This window comes from Callorhinchus milii, unplaced genomic scaffold (genome assembly GCF_018977255.1).
Source record: "Callorhinchus milii isolate IMCB2004 unplaced genomic scaffold, IMCB_Cmil_1.0 Scaffold8, whole genome shotgun sequence".
Lineage (NCBI taxonomy): Eukaryota > Metazoa > Chordata > Chondrichthyes > Chimaeriformes > Callorhinchidae > Callorhinchus > Callorhinchus milii.
In genome coordinates, this window is record NW_024704749.1 from 7,032,405 (window position 1) to 7,059,059 (window position 26,655).

Genomic DNA, 26,655 nt, shown 5'->3' on the forward strand with positions numbered 1-26,655 from the left:
GACACGCACACTTCAGCTGCCCAAAAAACACAGGGGGTGAGAAAATTTTTTATCACCAAATATTCTTTATTTTAACAAAATCCATGACCATAAATAAATACAAATAAGAGATCTTAAATAAGTTGTTCATCTCATACCAAAAAAATTGCAATAAATTCAATACTTTAAAAAACCTTATTATTATTAAATAAATATTTTCTGACAATTTTTAAAAAAAAATATTTCCCGGTGTTGAGTTTAGATCCCGAGGAAGTACAGCTCAGAAACAGGCCGTTCACCTACTCCAGTCTTGATCCGGCTCGTAATCTGAAACTTGGAATTGAAATCAGAAATTAAAATAATAATGATAATAATAATATTTCTCAAAAAAATATTGGGGTCACTCAATCCACGACTGTTTGTGGGACGCTGTTGTGCGCAATTGGCTGCCACGTTTCGCCCACAAAATACACAGTCAATCCACTTTACAGTATATTCTGTGAAGCGCTTTGAGACGTCTTGACAACGTGAAAAGGCGTTTCAAAATGCAAGGATTATTATTATTATTATTATTATTATCGCGGGATATTTGGACGCGGGATATTTTGGACAATCGTCCAAAAAGCTGCCGGTGATTATTATAATTATTAATTTTTTTTGCATTACGATCAAATTGTCTACCATGAACCCACCGAGGGGGAGAGGGAGTAGAGGTAGGTTTGGGGTAGGGGAGAGGGGGGAACGCTACATTGTCGGTGACCCTATCCTTCAGAGAAGATATTAAATAAACGAAGCCGCCCCCCCCCACCCCCTCAATCTGTGCCCTATTCAGGCCCGCGTTAAAGACCTCCCCACAGATCTGTGTCTCGAAAGGAGAAAGGGGTTTCTCTCCGTGGGGGGGGGGGGGGGGGGGTCTGGTGATTGTGGAGGCAGTTGACAGGAGAGAGTGAAGTCAAATTTATTACCTTGGGAATAACATTGAGCAGCTAAACGTCGTCACTTTCCGTGGCAATGTCTAGAGTACGAGTGTTGGAAGTGAATCGACACTCCCTTCACATAATTCTCAAACGCCTGCAAGATGGCGCATTCCCTCCTCTTCTCCTGGAACTTCTTCCTTGAGTATCCGTGTATCCACGGCTCGCAATCCACTTCGGGGCTGCTGCCCTCCGGCCCATCCAAGACGGTGGGTGCGGGTGGGAAGTGGGTCCTTAATGACGTGAGCATGTTCATGTTAGCCGTCAGTTTGTCCGTCAGCAGCTTGCTCCGGGCGTTCAGCTTCTGTTGCTGTTCCCTGACGTTCCCCAATTGCCGGTCGAAGAAGTCGATGGCAGCATGGATTTCCAGAAGAGCTTCCTCGAGTTCCGGGTGTAGGAGGTTCTTGGGAAGACAGAGCATGGACACCCTGCACAGCTGGTTGGTGTTGGAGCTGAATGGAGGCCCCTGGAGAGACAGCTGGAAAGAGGAGAGTCTCTGGTTACTTAGACATCACTCGTGGTCACACATGGTCTTCTTAGGAACATAGGAGGAGGCCATAATAATAATAACAATCCTTGCATTTGATATAGCACTTTTCACATCTTCTAAATGTCTTAAAGCGCTTCACAGAATATACTGTAAAGTGAATTGACTGCATATTTATGGGCAAAACACGGCAGCCAATTCCGCACAGAGGTGTCCTACAAACAGTCGTGGATTAAAGTAACCATTTATTATTATTATTTTTTTCTTGAGGGATTATTATCAGGCGTGTGGAGTAAGCAAACTTGCCAAAGGGTTCGCCCTCACCTGCCGGGACTTGAACCCAGGTCTCTTGCTTGCGAGGTGAGTGCTCTGACCACTGAGCGACAGGACTCTACGTAAGCATAACCGAAGAGAAAGATCTTGAGTCATAATCTAACTTAGAGTGGAAAATGCACGGTAAATCAGACATGGGTGCTGACCCGAATAATATTTTTTCCCCCAAACGATCTGATGGCTAAAGACCAGCTACGTTTGGGGGGCGGGGGGCGCGGACACAGGGAAGGTGGGGGGGAATGAGGAGGAAATCTCTTACGAATAAGGTTAGGAGGTCCCGGGCTTTCATGTGAAGCTCGTCGACCAAATCGCGGACATGTTTCGTCTTGCAGCAATCGACGACTGCGTTGGACTTCACGTAGGTACAGGAGAGCAGAAACAGGAGAAGGTGTGCGGATGCTGCTGTGAGAGGGGGAACGAGAAAGAGAGAAAAAGAGACGACATGTTAAATGAAGGCAATCGAACAAACAATCAAAGGAAAAGCATCTATCCTTCGCAATGATTTACATCCCTTCCCAACACACACACACAAACTAACACACCCCAATACACCAACCCCTATCCATTCATTCTCCCTGTGTGTGTGTGTCGGTCACTGTCAGTGCATCAATGAAAAAAAAGACACTTTTTGATCAACTTTCACAGATACGATATTTTTTCAAAAATAAGACCAAAAAATAACTTATGATTATTTTTTAAAAAAAAGTTATTGTCAATTAAGGCGCTCTCTTGCCAGCTGTCAAATAAAGTACAGTCCAAAGTTTTGTTAACAAGAGTGAGTGAGAGTGAGAGTGATTGAGAGAGCAAGAGAGAGCGAGAGAGTGTGAATTACCAAAAAAAAGGAGAACAAAAATCAAAAAATTATCAAATTAGAGAATCAAAATGCAAGGATTATTATTATTATTAAGTATTATTATCAGAGAGAGAGAGAGAGATACCAAAAAAAAGTTACCTCTATCAATTTCCATCTTTTCACACCTCTTGAGACTGACAAGTTATTACTTATCCAAAAATAATTCTGACTTATATTGCAATATGGGGAGTGGAGGGGTGGTGAAGAATAGGAGGTGGGAGGAAAAGAATGAGTTTCAGAGATAGTCGATGACAGCAGAGAGAAAAAATATTTAAATTGCCCTAAGGGGGCTGTCTGGTGTTTATATCACATTGTCTTCTGGCCCTAAAGGGCGATTTCCTGAAGAGATTTAACGTCATATTCATTGGCGAACCACATGGGCTTTCGTAAGTGCAAAATCATCATTATGGCGCTTATATAGAGTACACCCGAGACTGCACACACAACACACACAAAATACAACAGGACTTTTGCAAACAATTTTGGCTTGGAAAAATCCACAGTTCGCTTGGCTGCGAAAGCGAATGGAGAGGAGAGAGAGAGAGATGCCTTCACCCCCAATTAAACCTCTCTCTCTTTCTCTCTCTCCTTCCTTTCTTACCAGAAATGCCAATTCACAAACTAAAGTCTTGCAAAGACATAACCTCTTGCTCTTAATTAGCAAACAAAATGTCATTAAAAATGGCAAGTTTGCTTTGTTTGTTTGTGTGTCGAGAAGTACATTCACGGGCAATTGATTTAAAGTTAATTTAAGTTTTTTTTAAAAAAAATGCTTAAAACCACTTACTTTTAACGCACTCGCTTGCACCACTTGAAGGCTCTGAAAGAAACGGGAAGCCAAGTGAAGAAGCTTCCGGACACCAAGGAAGTTGGGTCGAGAAGGAGAGAAAAAAAAACGTTTGTTCTTCAAACAAAAAAGGGAAGAAAAAAAAATGTTTCACTTGCTTTTCTTCTCTCAGCAGCAGAGAGAGAAAGGGGGGAATCAGAGAAGCTGTGAAATCAACATGAAATCAACACTTGTCAATTTCGCTCACTTACTCACTCACCACTACTCTTATCTCTCCTCCACCCCCACCAAAAAAACAACTTACTTACTCCAACTCCTGAATCTTTAATCAAACTGCTAACTAGTCGTTTTCCTGCTCTGAAATGCTCAATGCACGTTGGGGTGGGAGAAAGAGAGACAGAGCATTAAAGAGGCAGTAAACTTGGGAGACCATATTTTGCAAACCAAATCAGGGGACACATATATACATACATACACATATACACATATATCGTGGAGTATTGTAGCTCCACCATATATGTGTGTTCAGCACGCTCGTCTCGCAAGCGAGAGGTTCCGGGTTCGATTCCAGCCCGGGCGAAACCTTGGACAAGTTTCCTTACTCTACACGCCTCTGTCACGGCACTTTACAGTATATCCTGTGAAGCGCTTTGAGACGTCTCGACGACGTGATAAGTCGCTACGTTGAACGCGAGAATTATTAGCAATGATTACCTTTTTTTTAAAAAAATGATTTTATTGTCCTTGCTCAGTCTGGGCAACATTTTGGCCCCAGGGACACAACTCCGAGACTGTCACTCACAAACACATAGACACACGCCGATACATACGTACACGCTCGCATACATGCGTGGATGCCCACGCAAAATAATCCCCCCCCCCGCCAAAAAAGAACGAGCGGGGGGAGCGAGTTGTTAAAACTTGTACTTGAGATGATTTTGTGGAAACTAACAGGCCACAATAAGGATTACGAATCAACCCTCTCTTTCGCAATTAATGATTCTTGGAAAGACGGTGACATCGGCAATTTATTACTACTTGCTTTGCTCAGTATTTAAGATTCTTGGAAAGAAGTTGCCTGCGCAGAGAAACGCTCACATGGTGATGGATTGACATCCTGGGTTAAAACATTGGTGGGGCCGGAGTTTTTTTGACACGAATTGCCAATAAGTTTTTTCAACTGGCTACAGAGTGTGTTTGCTGCCTTTGAGGTTTGCTCCGTAGCCTCTCAGGGATGGGGCGGACGGGGTGGGGGGGGAATGGGCTGGAGGGGATTTGAGGGGTCCGTAGACTTGGGCTGAACGACGGAGCCTCCGCTTTGCAGTTGAGACGTTAAACCCAGACTCTCGTCTGTTTGAGCGGACGGCAGTCAACATCTTGGAGAAAAGGGTGTGAGGGGGTGGGGGGGAAGAGGATTTGCTGAAAATATAACGGGGGGGGAAGGGGGAATGGGAGAATGGGTTAGGAGTGGGAACACACCGGGAAAGACAGAGAGTGAGCAAAGTCACGACACTTGAGAGGCGTGCAAAGCCAGAAATTCTACTTAAGGTTTCAAATTGCAAAAACAACGGCCACAACCACAACACAAGTTCCTGAAGCTTTGAGTGGGTTTTCAACGACTGTAAACAGTTAATTTATTCCAGCTGTGGTTCCCACCGTGTTCGTCAGAAGTGCTGGCTTTCGATCTAGCAGCACTCCTAATGAGGATTTGATCTCGCTCTGTGAGTGGTGTGATCAGAAGTCAAAAGGAGGAACGAATGGAACGGTTGTCCAATTAACGACTGCCCAGACTGGTAAACTCCCCCCCCACCCCAATCCCATCGCCATCCTCTCCTACTAAACGAACCCAGAGTCATTTCACATGCGAAGCGAGTGCTCTGACCAATACTCTACGGGACTCATGGGCACCTCCAACAATGTGCACCCCTTCTCTCCATTCCTCCCTCCCTCTCAGAGCTATCAGTCCCAACCCTAGGCTCGAATGCCCATTGACCCCGGGTAAAGCAAGTCTAATGTGGACGAGGAATAGTTAAGGCAATGGGATGCAGAGGTACAAGTTAACCAGTGACTCAGCTGGTACCTGCCTGGACTTGATGGCCCTTCCTATCTCTCGTCTTGTGTCATTCCATACACAAATGACAGAGGAGAGCGAGGGATATTTCATCAGCATTTCGTACTGAGCGCATGAGGACACTTTGTGTGCAAGAAATTTTGGCATAAGATATCTGTGCGTGGGCAGGAGGTAGGCAAGAAAGACTCTTTGATCAATTACAAAGACAAGGCCTTGTGAAAGCATTTGTGAAAACAACTTTTTGTTGAAGACAGATAGAGGGAGACTCTAGTAGAAGAGACGAGGGATGAGTAGAAGAATAAAGATCCTTTGATACATAAACGATAACGAGCCTTTGATACAGCGGCCCCCGTGTGGGCAGGATTTTACTGTGAACTGTCATGACTGTGTATTGCAGAGCCAAACGTAACAGCCAGTGTGCGCTCAACGACATCCCCGCAAGCAGCCGCGATGCAAACGAGCGATTTTATTGGAGGAGGGTGGGGTGGGGGGGGGAATTGTCGACCACCTTGTCAAGAGAAACTCCCTGGATTTTTTCCTTCTCTTTTAGGCACAGGCTCGGTTTTAAGGTCTCATTCGAAGGATAGCGGCTTCGACAATGCAGTGTTCCACCTTCCACCCCCACCATCAGCACTACGCAAGAGCGCCAGCGATCTCAAAGTTAGGAAATAGCTCTATGCTATCATGGGTGGACAGTGGTGGAGGGTGAATGAACAGGAATTCAAGAAGGACAAGATCAAGGGCATTCTCTCATCCCTTATTCCCAGAAACTACATGTCAGCCAGTAGGCTCACTCTGGGATTCTCCCAAGCCTTGGCTCTTGGCAACCTGCGCCTAACAGTTTCCGGAATTAGGTAATCAGGATGCGTTCCTCCAGGGAGAGAGAGAGAGAGAGAGTGCGCATTCTATTGCAACACTCTATCTCTGGAATTTCCATGTGTAGGTGTGTGCAGGTGGGATGCTCAGCTTGGTTTGGATACTCGTAAGCACGGTGACACCCGGTTGACCAAAAAAAAAAAAAGCACACTAGTTCCATTTTACTTCCGTAACAGACAACAATCTTATTCTGGTCAATCAATGTTCACATATTCTGAATCAGCAGCGAGACTGTGCTGATCTCTGCTCAATTCAGATGGTCAAGATAACAAACGATATCGCAGGACTTGTGAACGTGGGTGAGGAGATGATTAGGTTTGGGTTTGACAGTTTCTGCAGATCCCATAAAATTAAGGCTTTGCTTTTTTTGGGGAGTGGGAGCTGGTAACCCGTGTGGTTTTTTTTGGTCAGTCGAGTGTCTGACACACGCAGAAACCCATTGCCGTGCTTGAGAGTCTCTAAACCAAAATGAGAATTCCCAAAGTTAAATAGATTATTGGATGGGAATGCGCACGCTCTCTCTCTCTCTTTCCCTTGAGGGATGCATCCTGCTTACCTAATTCTGTGCAGGTTGGCAAGAACCAAGGCTTGGGGGACCCCAGAGTGTGCATTGGATGAGGGGTAACTGCTGGAATCTAATCAGCTAAAACCGCATAGATTGACACTGAGAGCATCGTCTGGCAAACTTTCCTGCTGCTTGTCCGTCTAGGACTTCCCTACCCATGAGGGCTTTGGCTTATACAATATAAATACATTTAGCCAGCGCCTTTCATGTCAGGAGGACATCCCAAGGCACTGGACAGTCAGGGATTTGGACCCAAGCTGGGGTTTGGGATCAGGGAGGGTGGAGGCCAGGGAGGGAAAGAGGGTGGCCAAAGGCTGAATCAAAGAGAAGGGTTTTGAGAGGTGCCAGCGAAAGAGCCAACTAAAACAAATTTCAATGTAAGCACCTTGAGCAGACATAGCAGGTCTCAAAACGTTTCACCGATTTTACAGACACAATGATTATTATTAACAATAATATTAATAATAATAATTAAATAGAGGCGGGTTTTAAACCCGCAATCTTCTGGCCAAAAGGCAAGCGTGTTTCCAACTGACCCCAATTGGCCTCGATCAGTGTCTCAGTGTCTATCATTGAGATGGACTAAGTATGATTGATGTAAAAGTGCCCTAGATTAGTATCTGCTTTACTGTGAGTGCCCTAACAGTGAACTTTTCATTTTGTGATGTGACGTTATTGGCAATTATTTGAGTGTTGCAATTGCAAGACTTGTTGGAAAGGCAGCTAGAAAGTTTTGGGAGGGAAGTTGAGCCTCCAAGTCATAGTCACCCCACTTCTACAGCTTGGGTGCAAATCCCTCATCGTTCAGCACCTTGGGGATGTACTCCCGATGTGTAAATGCAAGTCGTTGTTGTTGACGCTGTAGAGAAAGTGGAGGAGGGGATGGGGGTGGGGGGGGGGGGAGTAGTTGGAGAACTGCGTCTTTCAGAGATAAAATGGTTAAAAACGTTCACCTAGTTTAGGTTGACGTTCCAGTGCAGTGTTAGGGGGAATCGTTGCATTGTCGAAGACGCTATTCTTGTGAGTTGAACGATGTCAACTTGAAAGAGAAAGAAACTCGTTGGCTGTTTGCGCGAGTAATCTGGTTGACCCGTTCGCCTGCTGAAAACACACAGTCACTACACTTTGCCAGTAAAACAAAATCCCGTGAAGCGCTTTGAGTCGTCACCAGGAGATAAGGTGACATGTCGAAGGCAGGGCTTATTTAAACAGTCAGTGGGCTAACCAGGTCAACCACAGGAGTTTACAGTCAGTCAAGAGACAGAAAGCACACGTTAGCACTGATTTTTATCACCATTTGCCAGAAAGCATAAAAAGTCACAAACCCACGAGTCAACACTGATGAGAAAGTCAGAGAGAGCCCAAATTCCACCGGGTCTTAGCCCCGAGGAACATTTTTTAAAACAAAATGACGGTATTGCGATATTGTGGGAAATTCTTAAAACCGGTCTTAATTTGGAAGCGGGATGTGTGGGAGGAGATGGGGAGGGTGAGCGGGGGTGGGTGGGTGGGTGGGGTGTGATTGTTCACCAAGCTCTAAGGCTACAAAGGCAAGATGGATATTTTGGGTGTTGGGAGATAGTGATTTTGACAGGTCACCAAAATCAGACCCTCGTGATGTCCTCGTACATGCAATTTGTTCTTGATGTTGGCGGTGAATAGAAATTTACAGGGAGGGGGCATTTTTTCAGTGTTCATTTATTTAGTGCCTTTCACGTCGGGAGGACCTAGCGATAAGCAGGAACCGGATTGTTAATTGATCAGCCGATAGCTTTCCGCAGGTAATAACCCTCGCCCGTCCCCCACCCCCCCAAAAAAATCCAAGACTATTTGTGGGCCCTACAATGTCCACAGTCAATCTACTTCACAGAAGACTCTGAGACACCTCAGCGACTTGCTAAGTGGCGATATCAAATGCAAGAATTATTATTATTACTTCACTTAAGTTTCCTGAGAGTTTGGTATCCTCCACATCCCAACAGTTCTGTGCGCAGAAATAAAAATGTACGAGTTCTCTGGAAATTATACCGAAAAGTATTCAGTTTAGATAGACGAACAGTGTCACTGTAGGGGCAGATAACAATGTTTTGTGGTTATCAAGTTCCTTATGTGCTTACCAAGTTAATGTGTTACATGGAATTGCCTGGCATTCACCCCACTGATGAGCATATACAGTCAATTCACTCTAAAGTGTATTCTGTGAAGCGCTTTGAGACGTCTCATGGACGTGAAAAGGCGCCATATCAAATGCAAGGATTATTATTTTATTATTATTATGTGTTACTGCTGGCTGTTATGTCTCCATCTGAGACTTCCCTCCACCCCCACCTCCAGAAAAAATCACGATCGATTCAACACACTCATCTCTGAGTACAAAGATGCTGGGGTTTTTTTTCGCACCCCCACTCCTCCCCACCTCTCCCTCTGTGACACAGTCGCAGTCCCTCTGTGAGACATCTCGATGACGCAATCAGGATTTGTATCAAATGATTATTACTAATCCCACAGCAGCCAATTGTACACTGCAGTGGCCCCACAAAACAGTCGTGAACTGAGTGACCAAATTTTGTTTTTTTGAAGAAATTTTTACCCCCTGGGAAAGCGATACGCCAATCGACTAACAACCGGGTTCCTACTTACTACCAGGTACGCAAAGGGGTGTGGAGTAAGGAAACTTGTCTAAGGTTTCGCCCTGCCCGGGAATCGAACCCAGGTCCTCTCGCTTGAAGAGGCGAGCGCACTAGCCACCGTGCTACAGGACTTAATAATAATAATTATACAATAATATCAAGTCATCAATGAGACATTGCTGCCCTAGCACTGACAGCCTGGAGGGTAGAGGGATTAAAGACTGGTTTGTACCAATTCAGGTGGTTGTAATCTCTACTCCTTCGTGGAATTTAAAGTGGAGATATTGGCCAGGAATCTCCGAACCCAGAAATATCAGATGTGTCCATCTGTGCGTTAACAATCTTTATCTGTACAGTAAAAACTACCTTGATGTGGTAGTTTGCTCAGTTTTTGCAGAAAACTTCTGTTGATTTCCAGTCATCTGATGTGTGGTACATGTCCACAAGGTTAGATATCTGCCATATTCTGGTAAGAAAGAAAAGCACTACATTCTAACCTTGTAAGAATTACGGTCAGGTTTCAGGTTGGAATTAAATGTTCTGCGTTGTTTTTGGACGTAAATGAATGCCTCGAATTTCCCTTCTACTCTATCCTGTTGTCTTATCGGTGGACAGGCTTTCAGCCACTTTGCCCCCACTTCCGGAAACTCCCTCCACCTTGTACCGTCGCTCACTCACAACTGTGCTACAAACACGCGCTCACACACATATGCACACGCGTACACACAAGTTAAGCCAGGCTCGAGTGACTGGGAGTTTTTACTAAATACAAATTTGGGTCAGTCAACCCACGACTGTTTGTGGGACACTGATGTGCGTGATTGGCTGCTGTGTTTCGCTCACACAATAGTCAATTCTGTGAAGCGCTTTGAGGCGTCTCAAAGACGTATCAAATACAAGGCTGATTATCTTTGATATCTGCTTTCACAGGGATTATAGGTTAAAAGATAAAAGATGTCTGACGCCAAAGGTTGCACACATCAGCAAAATGAATTCTCTTTCCACCGCCCCCCCCACCTCCCAACGCACACACACACACACAGCACCAGTTCCTGTACACACTGAGCTCACCACCCTTCCCTTTTGTGAACCCAAGTGATGTTGCATATTTCTGCCAGAAGGAGGGTTATTTGCGAAATAATTAAGGCCAGCCCCTTTTTTCTTCATTAGGATTTGCCAATTAGGGTTAGGGAGATCACTTTTACTCAAGGAATGTTCATTAAAGGGATGGTCACTTGTTTTACAGAAGAACACCCCAAGTCTCCAAGCGGAGCTCGGAGAGGGACCTGCGCGTGCGTGTGTGTGAACGCTCACGTGCGAGTTGTGCACACGCACGTGCATGCACGTGAACGAACACACACGTAAGTGAACGAACGCACACGTGTACCAAATGTGTGGCAAATGTACGAGTGTGCAAGTGCATGAGCGTGCAAATGAGCGGAGGAGATGTGTATGCTTGTGCCACGAGGCTCCAGGGAGGTTCGCTCCCCCATCCCACTCCACACCTCGCCCGCGAAAATGCAACCAAAATCCTTTGGCTATTCGCTTACCACCCTAACCCACGATGGATGTACGGGGTATGAAAAAAAAAGTTGCGACTAGCGAACAGCAGTGCAAAACGGCAAAAGTGATCAGTTATATTCAGAATAATTATAATCCTCAAATTTAATATTGTGTCTTGTTACATCATTGAGGTCTCAAAGCGCTTCACAAGATATTCTGTAAAGTATACTTAGCCCATAAAATACACAGTCAATTCGCTCTACAGTATATTCTGTGAAGCGCTTTGAAACGTCTCAACGACGTGATAAGGCGTTATGTCAAATGCAAAGATGATTATTATTAATAAAGTGACTGTGTATTTTGTGGGCGGATTTCGCACGTTCGACTGAAAACTTCCAGATCGCTGCCGCAGTTTTGAGGCTTTCGGGAGGGGATAAAAAAAAACATCACTTTTAACGAACAATTTTTTTTAATTGGTTGAAATGAATTCCACCTCGTGTGTAATCGTGTGTAAAATCAGACACATCCACTAGATGGGGCACGTCTGACTCCACACAACGGTAATAATGAACAACAAAGTCAGGTTTCAATATCATCTAAACTTATTAGACAGCAAAGTCCCCCCGACCATTCTCATTGGCAGGAACCTTCATGGAAATATTGCCTGTTCTCTCCCTCCCGCTCTCCTTCACACACGCACTCACACACATTGGACAAGTTTCCTTACACCACAAGCCTCTGTTTACCTAACAGTAAGTAGGAACACGGTTGTTAGTCGATTGGCAAATCGCTTTTCTGGGGGTTATATTCCCTTCAAAAATAATAATAAAATTATGCCAATCAATCCACGCCTGTTTGTGGGACACTGCCGCGCACAATCGGCTGCCGCGTTATGCCTACAAAATATACAGTCAATTCACTTTACAATATATTCTGCAAAGTGCTTTGAGACGTCTCGAAGACGTGATTATATGCGAATATAATAGTGTTGAATGATTAATGGACTCTTTAAACACACTGCGAATGGAGTACAAAATACTGTTAGATAGGATCAAGAGAATTCCTTGAAAACACTCTATATACAATAAACATTTTTTGTTTGTTTTAACAAACTTCGCCTTAAATTTAGGAAGCCGGCTAACGCCTTGCAAACAAAAAAAACTCCCCCCCCCCCACCCAGTTCCCTAAAGTGAAGGCCAAAGAATTTTTTTTAACCACAACTCTGTAACATTTTAAGACAAGACACAGTTTGGTTCTGGGACGGTTAGGGGCTAAGACCAGGCAAGGTCAAAGCTCGGAGTTTGGGGGGAGGCCTCGTCAAGCCCTCGGACGCCAAAGGGGTTTCCCAGAATGTCCCAGAACCAACTGTGGAAAAGTTAAAATAAGAATAATCAGATGTCAGTCAATTCATGCCTAACAAAAGCAAAAAACTTAAAACGTACATGAACTGAACATGAACCATTCTAGCTGTTCCAAGTTTCACACTTGTTTCTGCCCCGTGTTCATTCCCTCACCCTTTCCCTTCTCTTTCTCCCCTTCCAAGTCTCCAACAGAGGAACACACACACAGTGACTACCCTTACCCTCCTCTCTCACACTCACAGTGTTCCTTACCCTCCTCTCTCACATTCATACATGCTCTCTCTCTCTCTCTCTCTCTCTCACATGCTCTCTCACACTGTCAGACACTCTCGCTCTCACACACACACGCACGCACGCACACGTTCTTTCTCATGCTCCAGATATGCTAGATTTTAATTTGAGGTCTTTCTCAACAACCAGTGAAAGAAAACAGGTTGAAGCATGACGATTTAATTCCTTTTATCTCCCTTTCCTTTCCGACCGCCTGATTAAGAAATCCGTGAAGAAATAAGCGCAAAATTAAAGCCAGAGCCTTGTTGCAACACAAACACACACACACACACCGAATTGGCCCGAGGGTCTAGCTTTCTCATTACACTGCGGCAATCTGAGAAATCTCTCGCAATACCCCTTGTTCGGTTTATCCTTAAGAGACGGGGGCCGGGGGAGGGGGGAGGGGGGTGGGGGGAGGGCTGAGGAAGGCGTGAGAAAAGAGAGGACACGTGTACGGACCCTCGCAAAGCAGCGGAGAGTGAAAAAGTTAATAAGCAACTTTACAGCCAAATCTCACCACATCTCGTTGCAAGAAAGTCCAGCAAATTGGAAAGTAGTGAGCGGGATTCAGGCGGAGCTCTCTCGGGTGAAGATTAGTAAGGAGATTCCTGTAGTGTAATGACCAGTTTGTTACATTTGAAAAACAGGACCATCTCTCTCCCCTCCAGTCTAGTGTGGGGGGGGGGGGGGCACAGGAATCGGGGGAAACAGCTTCGCTAGTCTTTTTTGTTGTTGTTTGTTTCGTATTTTGAACAAACGCGTCGATTCGAGGGGGCAGGAACGCCAATGACAAAGCCACGCACTCTGTACCCTTCAGAGTTGAACGGGTTTGGAGACGCAATCTTTCACCATTTTGCGGGACTGTAGCAGACCGATCACTGTTGTGATGTCTTCTTCGGGCACCTGGAGAGGAGAGAGAGTGAACGAGAGTAAGAGCGAGAGAGAGAGGGGGCGGGGGGGGGGGGCGGGGGAGAAGGGAGAGAGAACAAAATTGGTATCAATTTAACTGTTTTTTTTAAGAAGCTTACATAGAAACAGGAGGGAGGCCATTCAGCCACTCAAGCCTGTCCCGCCATTCTATTAGATCATGGCTGATCTACACCTCAACTCCAATTATAAATTCACTTTACGGTATACTGTGTGAAGCGCCTTGAGACGTCTCGAAGACGTGAAAAGCGCGACATCAAATGCAAGGATTATTATTATATTATTAGAAGTAATTAATATTATTAAATGCAAGTTGCCGTTGTTGTTTACCAGCGCGTGGTCAAAGTTGAAGGTGCTGATATAGTAGGCGGAGATGTCAGCGTCTGCCAGCGGCTCAGAGATCTGAGCAACGATTCCACACTCGTCTGAGGAGACACAACAACACAGAGGACATCCAGAGGCTCAACGTAACTACAGCAAATAGCCCCCACCTAATTTTGGACAGTGCAGTGCTAGGAGAGCGCCCAGGGGTGCTGGGGTGAGGGGTCAGGGGCGCTGGGGGGAGGGCTCAAACCCCAGGATTCCTCCCTCCACCCCCTCCTCCTCCGACCCCCTTCCAACGTTGCGAGAATCGGAATCCCCCACCCCAATCGAGCTGTGTACGTACCGAATCCCAGAGGCTGACCACCGATTCGAACCATTCGCCACAGCTCGGCTGAGGCACTGGTGAGCAGCAGGTTACTGGGGAACCTGTCACCAAAAAAACACCATGAGGCAGAGAGAGAGACACAGAGAGGCTTCCCACCGCTCTCCGCCCACTGGCCACTCGCTCTTACACTGTCTGTGATCACACACTGCGGCCACACAGGCTCGTGGGACTATAACATAGTGTGCCAGCCTTCACATACACACACTCTCTCACACACACTCTCTCTCACACACACACACACACGTGCGCACCCTACTTCCAGAACCAGCCTGAGCCGCCACACGCTGACCTTTTCTGTGTCTGTGTGTCCACCACGATGGAGATGTAGCCATCGATGAGGGAGAAAGAGAAGAAGTGGATGTGGTCCAGGTCCTGATCGGCCGATTCCCATTTCACACTGCGCCAAGCAGAACACAACAACAACAACAACATCAACTTCTCCCACATTCATTCACAACTTTCTCCCTCCCTCCCTCCCTCAAACCACTTTGAAACACCAACAAGCACCGACCTTTACACAGCACCATTCACGCGGGATAGCATCTCAGGGCCAACCCCAAGTGAGGGAGGGAGGAGGGGGGGGGGAAGGGGAGTGGGAAGAGAGGACCAAAAGCGCTGTATCGAATGCAAAGATTATTATTAACGTATTATTATTATTATTGCGGGGAGGGGGGGGGGCGGGAATGGGGTGATCAGGTGCCTGAAACTGAAACTCATTCTTAATTGTCCCCAAACCAAACAGCTGCGGGATGTGACTCTCTCTCTCTCTCTCTCTCCGCCCCTCTCATCCCCCCCTCAACCCACCACCCTCCCCACCCCAGCAGGCGCAGATGGTGACCTTGTGGAGTAGAACATCACGTCCATGAGGGTGGTGGCGATGGTGGGGAGGGTGTCCGGATCCAGGCTCATCACACAGAACAGATTCTTGGGGCTCAACACCGGGTGGAGAGTGGGGCTGAAGCCTGCCAAACAACAACAACAACTTGCATATGTAAAACAGCAACAAGCATTTATATAGCTCCCCTCACATGGGGTAGCGTCCCAGAGCTATGAATCAACTCGTCCTTACTGATAGGTCTATTATGAGATGGTCAAACTCCATGCCATGTTTACACAATGTGTTTATATATATATATATAAAAATCTAAAAAAGAAATTATAATAATAATTTGGTCACTCAATCCACGACTGTTTGTGGGACACTGCTGTGAGAAATTGGCTGCCGTGTTTTGCCTGCCAAATACACAGTCAATCCACTTTACAGTACGTTCCCTGACCGCTTTGAGACATGTGGAGTCCTGTAGCTCAGTGATTAGAGCAATCGCCTCGCAAGCGAGACACCTGGGTTCAATTCCAGGCAGAGGGCTAAATCTTGGGCAAGTTTCCTTACTCCACACACCTAATAATAATCCCTCCAAAACAAAAATAATAATAAATTGGTCATTTTCAATCCACAACTGTTTGTGGGGACGCTGCTGTGCGCAATTGGCTGCCGTGTTTCGCCCACAAATATACAGTCAATTCACTTTACAGTATATTCTGTGAAGCGCCTCGAGAAGACGTGAAAAGCGCTATAGCAAATGCAAGGATTATTATTTTATTATTATTATGTCGTCGACGTGATAAGGCGCGATATCAAATGCAAGGATTATTATTTTATTATTATTATGTCGTCGACGTGATAAGGCGAGATATCGAATGCAAGGATTATTATTATTTTCATGCATTATATCCTCCGTGCTGGGCCTTGGCTGGAACAGTGGGAAAGTTGTACTCAAAGCTGAGCTTTGTACGGACAGAGCAACACACGAAGGCTTTTGGTGGTACTCTAATCAGGGCTTTGATTCCCACTGGAACAGTGTTCCATTGTGACATGAGTTCAATAGTGTTTCTTAATGCACGGAAACCAAAGCTTCAGGGGGAGGGGAGGGTGGGGAGAGCAAGAGGGGGAGAGGGTGGGCAAGGGGGCATCACATACATAGAGTGAATCATAAGTCCTTACTTTTTAAGTTTTTAATTATGAATTATGTCCTTTTTTTGTTAAAAAAAGACAACATTGGTAGAGTTTGTAGCTTGTGTTTGTGACAGGAGATGTCTTTCCGAGGTCTAATAATAATAATTTTGTGAGGGGTGGGATTATTACCCCCTGGAAAGTGATTCACCAATCGACTAATAACCAGGTTCCTTCTTACTGCTCGGTAAGCAGAGGCATGTGTGTGGAGTAAGGAAACTTGCTTAAGATTTTGCCTTAGTTGGGGAAATTACCCGGGTCCTCTCGCTTGCGAGGCGAGTGCTCTGTAGAAATGCACGATAACTGCCAGCCCTCTGGGCTTACCGTTCTTCGATTTAAGGAAACCGTTAGAGACATCAGTGCTGGTCACGGCGACAGACTCCCCATTCACCTCCCGGTAAATACTGAACTCCTCCGATAGAGTGTGGATGACAGCCGGCAGATCACTCTCCCTGACCTGAGAACACAAACAACAACAACTTGCATTTATAAAGAGCCCTTCACGCAGGGCAGCTTCTCAGAGCGCTTGACAGTGGCGGAGACGACACCGAGCTGGGGTAGGTGACCATAGGCGCAGTCGAAGGGGAAGGTATTCAGGCATGAATTGAAGATGGGGAAGGATGGAGCAAGGGGGAGGGATTGAAGGAGAGTCTTCCAGAGTTTCGGGCTTTAGTGGCTGAAAGCACTACAGCCCCAGGGACAAGCAGGAGGTCGACAGGATGTGGAGTAGGGAGTAAGCAGGTCATAGAAGTAGGAAGGTGTCAGGGCGCGAAGCGATTTGAAGAAGAGTGTCCCTTAAAGGGAGGGCATCCCTTAAAGAAGTAAAAAAAAGCAACTAAGAGAGAAAGAGCCAATGAGATAGACAGGAAGTGGCATTGGGAAGTGGGACATTTCTAGTTAATGGATTGGAGTCCTCTGAGATGCTAGTAAAGAAACTTACTAATTAACACCAGGAACTTTACGTTGAGTATTATTACGGGGGCGAGGGGGGATTGGGGGGGAAATTAGATGGGCCGTTCCACTGGGTGGTGGGGGGAGCAGTTCGCTCAAGGACACAGGGTGCCAGTTCACCAAGACAAAAGCCGAGGCTTCAATGAAGATGGGACTGACTCCGGAAAGCAATCCGCCAATCAGTTAACAACCAGGTTCCTACTTACTGCTAGGTAAACAGAGATGTGTGTGTGTGTGTGTGTGTGTGGAGTAAGGAAACTTGCCCAAGGTTTCGCCCTGGCCAGCTGGGGAATTGAACCCAGGTCCTCTCTCTCGCGCGGCAAGTGCTCTAACCACTATCCTTTGGGACTGCGCAATATAAGGTTACTGAGGTTGGATCAACAGAATCTTGCAAGAGAAATAGAGCAAGCAAGCCCAGTGCCCTCACTAGGGCTCAATGACATGACTGATGCTAACAGTTAACAGTTCCTTACAGCAGTTCACAAGTCTTACCAGGATGAAGTCGGTTTGGTAGGTGGACAGCATCAGGACGGAGACCTTGTGCTGAGCCAGGGGGGCGATGACCGACTTGGCGATTTTGGTCACTCCGACCGTCTGAGAGCCGGTGGACGAGTGGCCATTGGACACAACGTTCAGCGCCAACCAGGTGGCCTCCACCACCTGCAGGAAGTCCGTCCGCGGCAGTTCTGAAAACAAGGATTGGCGGCACACTCAGAGAGAGGAGCAGGCGGAGAATGAGACCGTTCAACTCGTCGCTTCTCCTGTTATCAATTAAAATTTTCCATCTCTCTCTCTCTCTCTTCTGTCTCTCTCTTTCTACGATGTAATGACAAGACTGGAGCATTTCACAAGTCTTAAGAAAATCAAGCACGTTTCTCAAGGAGAAGAGTGCCATCTAGCGGAGCAAAACAGGACCCGACTGGGGAGGGGAGGTGCATTTGAAAAGGAAGCAGATGCAAGCAAGGGGGAAAACGTAGGAACAGGAGGAGGCCATTCAGCACCTCGAGCCTATTCCGCCATTCTATTAGATCATGACTGACCTGTACCTCAGCCCCAATTACCCAGTTTTGCCCCATAACCTTGATACCCTGACCTAATAACAATAATGTTTAATTTAAAAGGGGGGGAGGGATAAGTCTTTCTGTTAAACCACAAGACACTAATGCACTATTACTAATTACCAAAGCTAAGTGTGGGACGTGTAGTAAGATGTCATTCCCTCACTTTGCTCCACAATCACTGAGCGACAAACACAAAGCCCCGATTATGTGACGAACCTCTTCTATTATGAATTCCGTGTCTGGCTTTATCCAATACGAGTCACGCTGGCTCACTCACTCACTCACTCACTCCATTAGCACACTGGCCGCTGGGTCAGAAAGCTGTGGGTTCAACCCCCCCCCACCCCACACACACACACACACCAGGACTTTAAGCACACAGTGCAAGGCTGACATTCCATTCCAACTCATTTCTAGACAGAGTGCCATATTGTGGGAGGGTAACCGTTAAACCAATCCAAGGTCCATCCCCAGTCCGCCTGCTCTGCTAGAGTTGGATATTAAAGATCCCATTGCACTCTTCTCCTGGTGCCTTGGCCAACAAAAAGTTTGGACCGAGCTTTTGTGCAAACCGGCCGCCACACTCGCCCACAAAACACACACCACAGTCTCCGCACTCACCCACAGCAACTACCCCTGAGACGTTTCAACTCTACAGCCGCTGCGTTGCAATACTCAAAAAACAACATGCATGACTCTCAAGACCCACATTTACCCGGGGAATTATTGGGGAATATTATTAATAATAATAATCCTTGCATTTGATATAGCGCCCTATCACATTGTAGAGACATCTCAACGTGCTTCACAAAATATTGTGCGCAATTGGCTGCCACGTTTCGCCCACGAAATATACAGTCAATTCACTTTACAGTATATTTTGAGACGTCTAGAAGACATAAGGCACCGTATCAAATGCAAGGATTATATATATTATATATTATTATAATATATTGTAAAGTGTTTATTTGATGAGCAAAACGCAGCAGCCAATTGTGTACAGCAGTTTCCCACAAACAGTTGTGGATTAAGTGACCGAGTGTTTTTTTTGAGGGATTATTACCCCCGGAAAGCAATCCGCCAATCGACTAACGACCAGGTTCCCACTTACTGCTGGATAAACAGAGGTCACTCAATTCCCATAAAATACACAGTCAAATTCTCTTTACAGCATATTCTGTGAAGCACTTTGAGGCGTCTCAACGACGTGATAAGGCTCTATATCAAATGGCGAGGATTATTATTATTTTATTTCTATCCTCACCCTCGGCTCATTACAATTCAGACTCTGTGGGAAGCTGAATCCCAGGTTTGGGAGCAATTGTGCTCGTTTGCGGGATTTCAGACCATTCTCGTTCACTTAAAGCCACTGTGGACAAGCGATCAAGCTCTTGCCAAGAAACAAAACAAAGCCTGTGGGCCGGGGCCAGCCAATTATTGCCAAAACAATTCAATTGGACTCACTCAACAGCGAGCCCAAGTGCGATGAGTTTTATTATTCACGGATCGTTCCATCAGCAATCCAGCCAACACTCAAGTTCTCTGGAGTTCACTTCATTTGTTTCCTTCTCATGGAGGAACTGGCTTTTCTCTCCAAACAAGAGGGGTTCTCTCTCTCTCTCTCTGTCTCCCGATGTCCTGGTCAACAAATCCCCCAAATGAAGTCGGTCACTCACTCCATGGCGGTTTGCGGGACATTGCTGTGTGCAATTGTGCTGCCGCGTTTCGCCTACAAATACACAGTCACCCCATTTCGCAGTAAATCCTGTGAAGCGCTTTGGGACATCCTCTCGATGTGAAAGGCGCTATACCAAATACAATGGTTATAATAATAATAATCATATTGGGGAACCAGTCACGCATCAAAGGTTAGATGCTTAACTTATGACTTTCCTTCTACTTTAAAGCTTTTGACTTTTTTTTTTGCAATCTACCGTTCAACTATTTAATGAGTGAATATTATAAACAATAATAATTAATAAGAAATACAAAATTGTCACTCTGACCTCGGGATGGGGGGGAAGGCGGTGGAGGGGAGGACGCAGACGGAGTTCAAGATCAGTTTTTTTTTAATAACTGTAACAAATGTAAACAGGAAATACAATGACGTGCACTGAGCTCTGAACAGGAAATGAAGTTGTTTAATGAATGGGATTTAAATAACCATTTGATATAGCTCTTGAAAACTATACCAAATGACAGCTACAACCCCGCGGTAGCTCACAAAGCAAACTGGCCCATAATACAAGCACGCCTAAGTCGTCTCTGGTCACTTCCTGTGTGTGTCCAGAGGAAACCCAGTCATAACTCAGCAGAATTGGTCCAATATCTCCAACACGTCGGTTGTGACCCTCAGGAAGTGACGTCAGGGATGACCTGACAACCTGAAAGACGACCTTTTTTTTAAGCACTCGAATCCGGTGAAAGTAGATCCACATTAGGGTTGCCAGCTCGAGCGTGACGTGTTTCAACATGGCCACCCAAAACCTTACAGAACACGATCTCCACGACTGGGATCCAGTAGAGCACTCGCCTCACAAGCGAGAGGACCTGGGTTCGATTCCCGGGCAGGGCAAAATCTTAGGCAAGTTTCCTTACTCCACATACCTCTGTTTACCTAGCAGTAAGTAGGAACCCATTTGTTAGTCAATTACCGCTCAATTTCCCTAGTCCCTTCAATAAATAAATAATTTGGTCAGTCAACCCACGACTGTTTGTTGGACACTGCTGTGCGCAATTGGCTGCCATGTTTCACCCATAATACATATGTCAATTCACTTTATAGTATATTCTGTGAAGTGCTTTGAGACATGATATGGTGTTGTACATATATCAAATGCAAGGATTATTATTATTATTAGCAGGCAGAGAAATCCCTCCAGCGCTTGTTCCAGCTCACTGGAATGCCTCCGTTGGCGTAAATAGCAAAAGGGGCCTGTTCATTTTAGCTAAAAGTTAACAGGACAAAGTCACGGTCTGCCAAACCACACAGCCTTGTCCCGGTGGGAAATCAAGTGCTTTGCTCAAAGTCAGCAAATATTTGCTCTTGTTTCAACAAAGTGTTTGCATTATCGGAGAAATGTGGCCTCTGAGGCAAGGTTCAATCACAGCTCGTACAGATACAAACAACAACACCGAACAACAGTAAGGCTGAACTTTGGACAGACGCAAATACACACGCAGTTAGTTTACATCCCAGGGAATCCATACCCTGCACCGGGAAATTCTTTCACACACAAGCACGGGCACACGCACGCAGAGGACATAGCAGTTAACGTTTCTAGGTCCCAAACCCTGTACCTTTAAATCCCTCCTCATCCAGAACCAGGGTGTAGTCATTTGGCATCTCCGTCAGGCAGAAGAACTTGCATCTGTGGGGGCAAAGAAAAGTGTTGTTAATCATAATAATCCCTGCATTTGATATGGCGCCTCATCACGTCGTTGAGACGCTTCAAAGCGCTTCACCGAACATACTGTGATATTAATTAACTGTGTATTGGGCAATAATAACTAAAACAACTTGCATTTATATAGCACCCTCACACAGGGTAGCGTCCAAGACCAACAACACAACAACAATAGCACAGAACACTAACAGTGATGGTGGTGGTGGGGCAGGGGGGGACAGAAGGGAATATGAACTTTTTTTTGTAGGTGCTTCTGAAAGCTCACCAACTAAATGGTGGACATTACACAAGCTTAAGGTAATCAGAAAGGAAGGTGAGCATCGCCGGCCAAGAACGTGCAATTTTAAATTTGTTTAAGAGGGAACTGGATTAAAATGAAATTGGTTGTTCGTTTCGTGGCTGTTTGTGGGACTTCATTGGAAGGGGTGAGGGAGGGGAAGGCTTGAAGTGAACTTTCCCACTAATTTTGGGTTCAGCACAATGTTTACACAAAGGCCAAGGATGACTGGAGTCACATTGGAGATAACTAACACACATGCACTAGATGATTCAATGGCTGGTGCTATCGGTGAGAAACATATGCACAGGCACCCAACATGGGGTTTGAACCCTCAACCTTAAAATTAATCTTAAAATTAGAGGAAGGCCATTTCAAAGTGAAATCGGGAAGCATTTTTTCATGCAAAGGGTTGTGGAAATCTGGAATCCTCTCCCCAAAAGGTTGTGGATTCAGGATCCACTGAAATTTTCAAGACTGAGATGGACAGATTTTTGTTAAGTCAGGGTTTCAAGGCAAGTTATCGGAGTTCAGGTACAGATCAGCCATGATCTAATGGAATGGTGGAACAGGCTTGAGGGGCTAAATGGCCTACTCCTGTCCCTATGTGGGACATTGCTGTGCGCAATTGGCTGCCGCGTTCGCCCACAAATGTACAGTCAATTCACTTTACAGTGTGTTCTGTGAAACGCTTTGGGACGTCCTCCCGACGTGAAAAGCGCTGTAATCAAATGCAAGAATTATTATTATTATTTTAGGTAGCCGATTTGTGTACAGCCGTGAAGTGAGTGACCAATTTTAATCTAGGGGGGGGATTGTCAGCCAGGACAACAACAAGGTTACATTTAATAGCGCTTTTCATTTTGGGAGGACATGCCAAGACGCTGGACAGTGTTCAGCATTTCAGGCCCGAGCTGGGGTCATTGGAAGAGAAGGGAGGGGAGGGGAAGGGGAGCGACTGACGGAATGGTCAAAGAGGAGGGTTTTGAGGTGGGACTTGAAGGAGGCTAAGGAGGGGGCGAGGCAGAGTGATTGGGAGATGGAATTCCAGAGGTTGGGGGCAGAGTGGCTGAAGGCTCTCCCGCCAATGGTGGGGCAGGTGGGTGGAGGGACGTGGAGCAGGCCGGAGCCGGCTGAGCGGAGGGAGCGGGCGGGTTGGTAGGGGGTTAGGAGAGGTAGGGTGGGGCGAGACCATGGAGGGCTTTGTAGGTGAGGACCAGGATCTTGAACTGGATCCTCTGAAGGATAGGGAGCCAATGGAGTCGGGCGAGAATGGGGGAGATGGAGTCACGGAGTTTGGTGCGGGAGAGGACACGAGCTGCAGAGTTCCGGATAATCTGCAGCCTGTGGAGGGAGGAGTTGGGAAGGCCCACATGCGGGGCATTTGCATAGTCGAGCCTGGAGGTGGTGAAGGCATGAACAAGAGTTTTAACGACTCGAGGAGAGAGAAACTCCTTCCAATAGCGCCAATATTTAACACCCACATGTATAGGGTCCATATGGGATCCTCCTAGTTTATTGTCTCATTTAAAGGAACACCCCCCTCCCCACCACTCCATGCACAACGCAGTGCACCCACACTATCCCAGCACAGCATTGGAATTCCAGCCTAGACTATATGAGTTCAGAGTCCCTAACGTGTGGCTTGAACCGACGACATATTGACTCAAGTGAGTACTATTGATTGAGGCAGAATGAAATGAGCCAAACCTCTCTTTTAGAGCTCTGCAGCAGAGTAAAACGGGGAGGGGGGCGGGGGAGAAAAAGTACATCAAATACTTTGGATAAAAGATGAAGTTGAATCTTGGTGGAGGCAAAAACCTTAGGAAAGTTTTCTTACTCCACACGCCTCTGTTTACCTAGCAGTAAGTAATAATAATAATATAATAATAATGAGTAAGTTGTTATAATGAACCCAGTTGTTAGTCGATCAACGGATTGCTTTCCAGGGGTAATAATCTGTCCAAAAGAAATAATAATAATAATTTGGTCACGCAATCCATGACGGTTTGTGCGCAATTGGCTGCCTCATTTCGCCGACAAAATATACAGTCAATTCAACAACAACTTGCATTTATATAGCACCTTCCACGTGGGGTTGCGTCGCAGAGCGCTTGCATATCACTTTACGGTACATCCTGTGAAGCGCTTTGAGACATCTCAATAACATGACATGGGCGTTAAATCAAATGCAAGGATTATTGTCATGTCAGCGAAATGACACAAGCTCGCAACTGAATGCAAGAATAAGGCGGTGCGAAGGGTTGTTGGGCAAGAGGCAAATAGTTTTCGCATTAGGTGACCGATTGGTGGGCGGTGCCAGGTTATTGGTGCCAGAAAATAAACTTAATGAACATTTTGAAAACAGACTCCCATCCCCACCCCACCCCTTTACCATAAGGAACTCCATCCTGGAGAACTCCTCTGCCTCGCCCCCTCCCTTGACTTTATCAAAGCCCGTCTCAAGACCTTCCTCTTCTCGAGACAGCGTCTTCGGTCACCCTCCCACCCCCACCCGCTCCTGATCCCAACCCCACAGCTCGGGTGTAAATCCCTGACCATCCATCGCCTTGGGACGTCCTCCTGATGTGAAAGGCGCTGTGTAAATGCAATTAATTGTTGTTGCTATGTTATATGAAACAAAAAGAAGACAGAGTCAAACAGCGAACCTCACGTACAACATTTAAAAAGCTAATCATAATTGATATATCAATAATAATAATAATAATTCTGAGCCAAATCTTTAAAGGGCCTCTTTAATCCCCCTCTGATCCATTTTATTATTAAGGCGTTTATGATTATAATAATAATTATTGCATTTGATACAATTCTACACGTTGCAATCCAAACTTCAACAAAAAGTCTTATTTGTTTTTCTTTCGTAAGAAAAATACAAGTTGTTGCCAACTTTTATTGATAAATAAAATACAATGTGGCTAACAATATAACAATATGCCCTGTCCTGTGGTGGTGAAATTGGGGAGAGAGAGAGAGAACAAATTGCAACGAGAGGAACTTGTTTTGTTAGTTAGTGGAGATACCCCCTCCCAACACCCCCATACACACACCAATTTTTGAAAAAGAATAATTTGGTCACTCAACCCACGACTGTTTGTGGGGACGCTGCTGTGCGCAATCGGCTGCCGCGTTTCGCCCACACAATACGCAGTCAATCCACTTTACAGTGTATTCCGTGGAGCGCTTTGAGACGTCTCAACAACGTGATAAGGCGCTGTATCAAATGCAAGGATTATGATTACTACTACCATAGTTATTACCATAGTTATTTCTCGAAAGCGCTGTGATCATCCAGTTGCATTTTTTTTTACCGTGGCATATAACACGATTTTATGTGTGTGTGTGTGTGTGTGTGTGTGTTTTTTTTAAAAAAAGAGGAGAAAAAAAAGGTGTGATGTTAAGGGTGTGAATGCATATCACTGTGAAATGGCAAGAAAGAAAGGCAAAGCCCTCTCTCTCTCTCTCTTTTTCCCTTTCTCTCTCTTTCACCCTCTCCCTACCACCCCCCACCTTTCTCTCCTCCAACACACTCTCTCTCTCATTCTCTCCTCCCTCACTCTTTCTTTCTCTCCTCACTCACTCACTCACTCACTCACTCACTCTCTCTCTCCCCTCACTCACTCTCTCTCTCTCTCTCTCTCTCTATTTGCTCACTCTCTCTTCCTCTCGAAAGGAAAGGAAAATAAAATTGCAGAGCTCACCTCGTCCTGTCACGTAGAAAGACCAGTTTGATGAGTCCATGAGTGTATCTCTCCAGCCCAGCTTTACTGAGGCTGGTCACTTTCAGCCTGTGTTCTAAGATGTGAAGGTCCATTTCTTTCTCTCTCTCTCTCTCTCTCTCACTCTCTCTCACTCACACACACACTCTCACTCTCTCTCACTCTCTCTCTCTCTCACTCACACACACACTCTCACTCTCTCTCACTCTCTCTCTCTATCACTCACACACTCACTCTCACTCTCTCTCACTCACTCTCACTCTCACTCACTCTGTGCAATCCTTCAAAAGCTTCCTATTGTTCTTGCAGACTGGAAAGAGAGAAAAGAGAGATCAGATCTCATTTGCCCTGAGAAACCTCATGCATTCCTCCCCCCTCCTCCTCCTCCTCTTCCTCCTCCTCCTCCTCGTTGTTGTTGTTGTTGGTGGTGTTGCTATTTGTTGCTACTTTGCTGAGTTGCACCTTTAGAGATCAGATGCGACCCCCAACGACATCATCATCACCATCAGCATCAGGGCAACTAACTCACTGACTTAAACTCTCTCTCTCTCTCTCTATCTCTCTCTCTCTCTATTCTCGACTACACCAAAAGGCACTGTGCATTTTTGCTCCCACCCACTTTGCAAGTCAATCAGTACTGTTCCGGGCTGAGGAGGGTTTAACATTTTTTCAAATAAAATACCAATGGTTTACTTCCGAGCCAACTCTTTAAAGGGACACCATCACATGTTTTTTTCTCTCTCTCTCTCTTCCCTTTCCCCCTCTCCTCTCTCTTATTTCTCTCTCTCTCTCTCTCTCTCTTTTCTCTCCCTCTCCAAAACACCAGCTGCTTTAAGGAAAAAAAATGTCCCCCCCCAAAAAATATATATATATATAAGCAGGA

The 26,655-nt window shown here is 45.8% G+C and overlaps 2 protein-coding genes across 2 annotated transcripts; both read right to left on the reverse strand.

The window, feature by feature from the left end:
- Window positions 1-228: 228 nt before the first annotated feature.
- Window positions 229-3,500, reverse strand: LOC121849587 (leukemia inhibitory factor-like). Its single transcript, XM_042337677.1, has 4 exons — window positions 3,414-3,500; window positions 2,033-2,175; window positions 945-1,431; window positions 229-312 (listed from the first exon to the last, which is right to left on the reverse strand). The coding sequence occupies exons 2-3, from the start codon at window positions 2,060-2,062 to the stop codon at window positions 976-978; spliced, it is 486 nt and encodes a 161-aa protein (XP_042193611.1). The 5' UTR covers window positions 2,063-2,175; window positions 3,414-3,500; the 3' UTR covers window positions 229-312; window positions 945-975.
- A 9,921-nt stretch (window positions 3,501-13,421) lies between these two features.
- Window positions 13,422-25,915, reverse strand: castor1 (cytosolic arginine sensor for mTORC1 subunit 1). Its single transcript, XM_042337729.1, has 9 exons — window positions 25,755-25,915; window positions 21,652-21,722; window positions 17,783-17,976; window positions 16,664-16,796; window positions 15,167-15,290; window positions 14,618-14,725; window positions 14,287-14,369; window positions 13,950-14,044; window positions 13,422-13,595 (listed from the first exon to the last, which is right to left on the reverse strand). The coding sequence occupies exons 1-9, from the start codon at window positions 25,865-25,867 to the stop codon at window positions 13,506-13,508; spliced, it is 1,011 nt and encodes a 336-aa protein (XP_042193663.1). The 5' UTR covers window positions 25,868-25,915; the 3' UTR covers window positions 13,422-13,505.
- Between the last annotated feature and the right edge of the window lie 740 nt (window positions 25,916-26,655).

Coding starts and splice junctions, on each gene's coding strand:
- LOC121849587 (XM_042337677.1), bottom strand. CDS start 2,062: ATGAAAGCCCGGGACCTCCTAACCTTATTC. Junction 1,432..2,032: donor GGGACCTCCTAACCTTATTC/GTAAGAGATTTC, acceptor TCCTCTTTCCAG/CTGTCTCTCCAGGGGCCTCC.
- castor1 (XM_042337729.1), bottom strand. CDS start 25,867: ATGGACCTTCACATCTTAGAACACAGGCTGAAAGTGACCAGCCTCAGT. Junction 21,723..25,754: donor TTTCTACGTGACAGGACGAG/GTGAGCTCTGCA, acceptor TTGCCCCCACAG/ATGCAAGTTCTTCTGCCTGA. Junction 16,797..17,782: donor ACCAAACCGACTTCATCCTG/GTAAGACTTGTG, acceptor TTGTGTTCTCAG/GTCAGGGAGAGTGATCTGCC.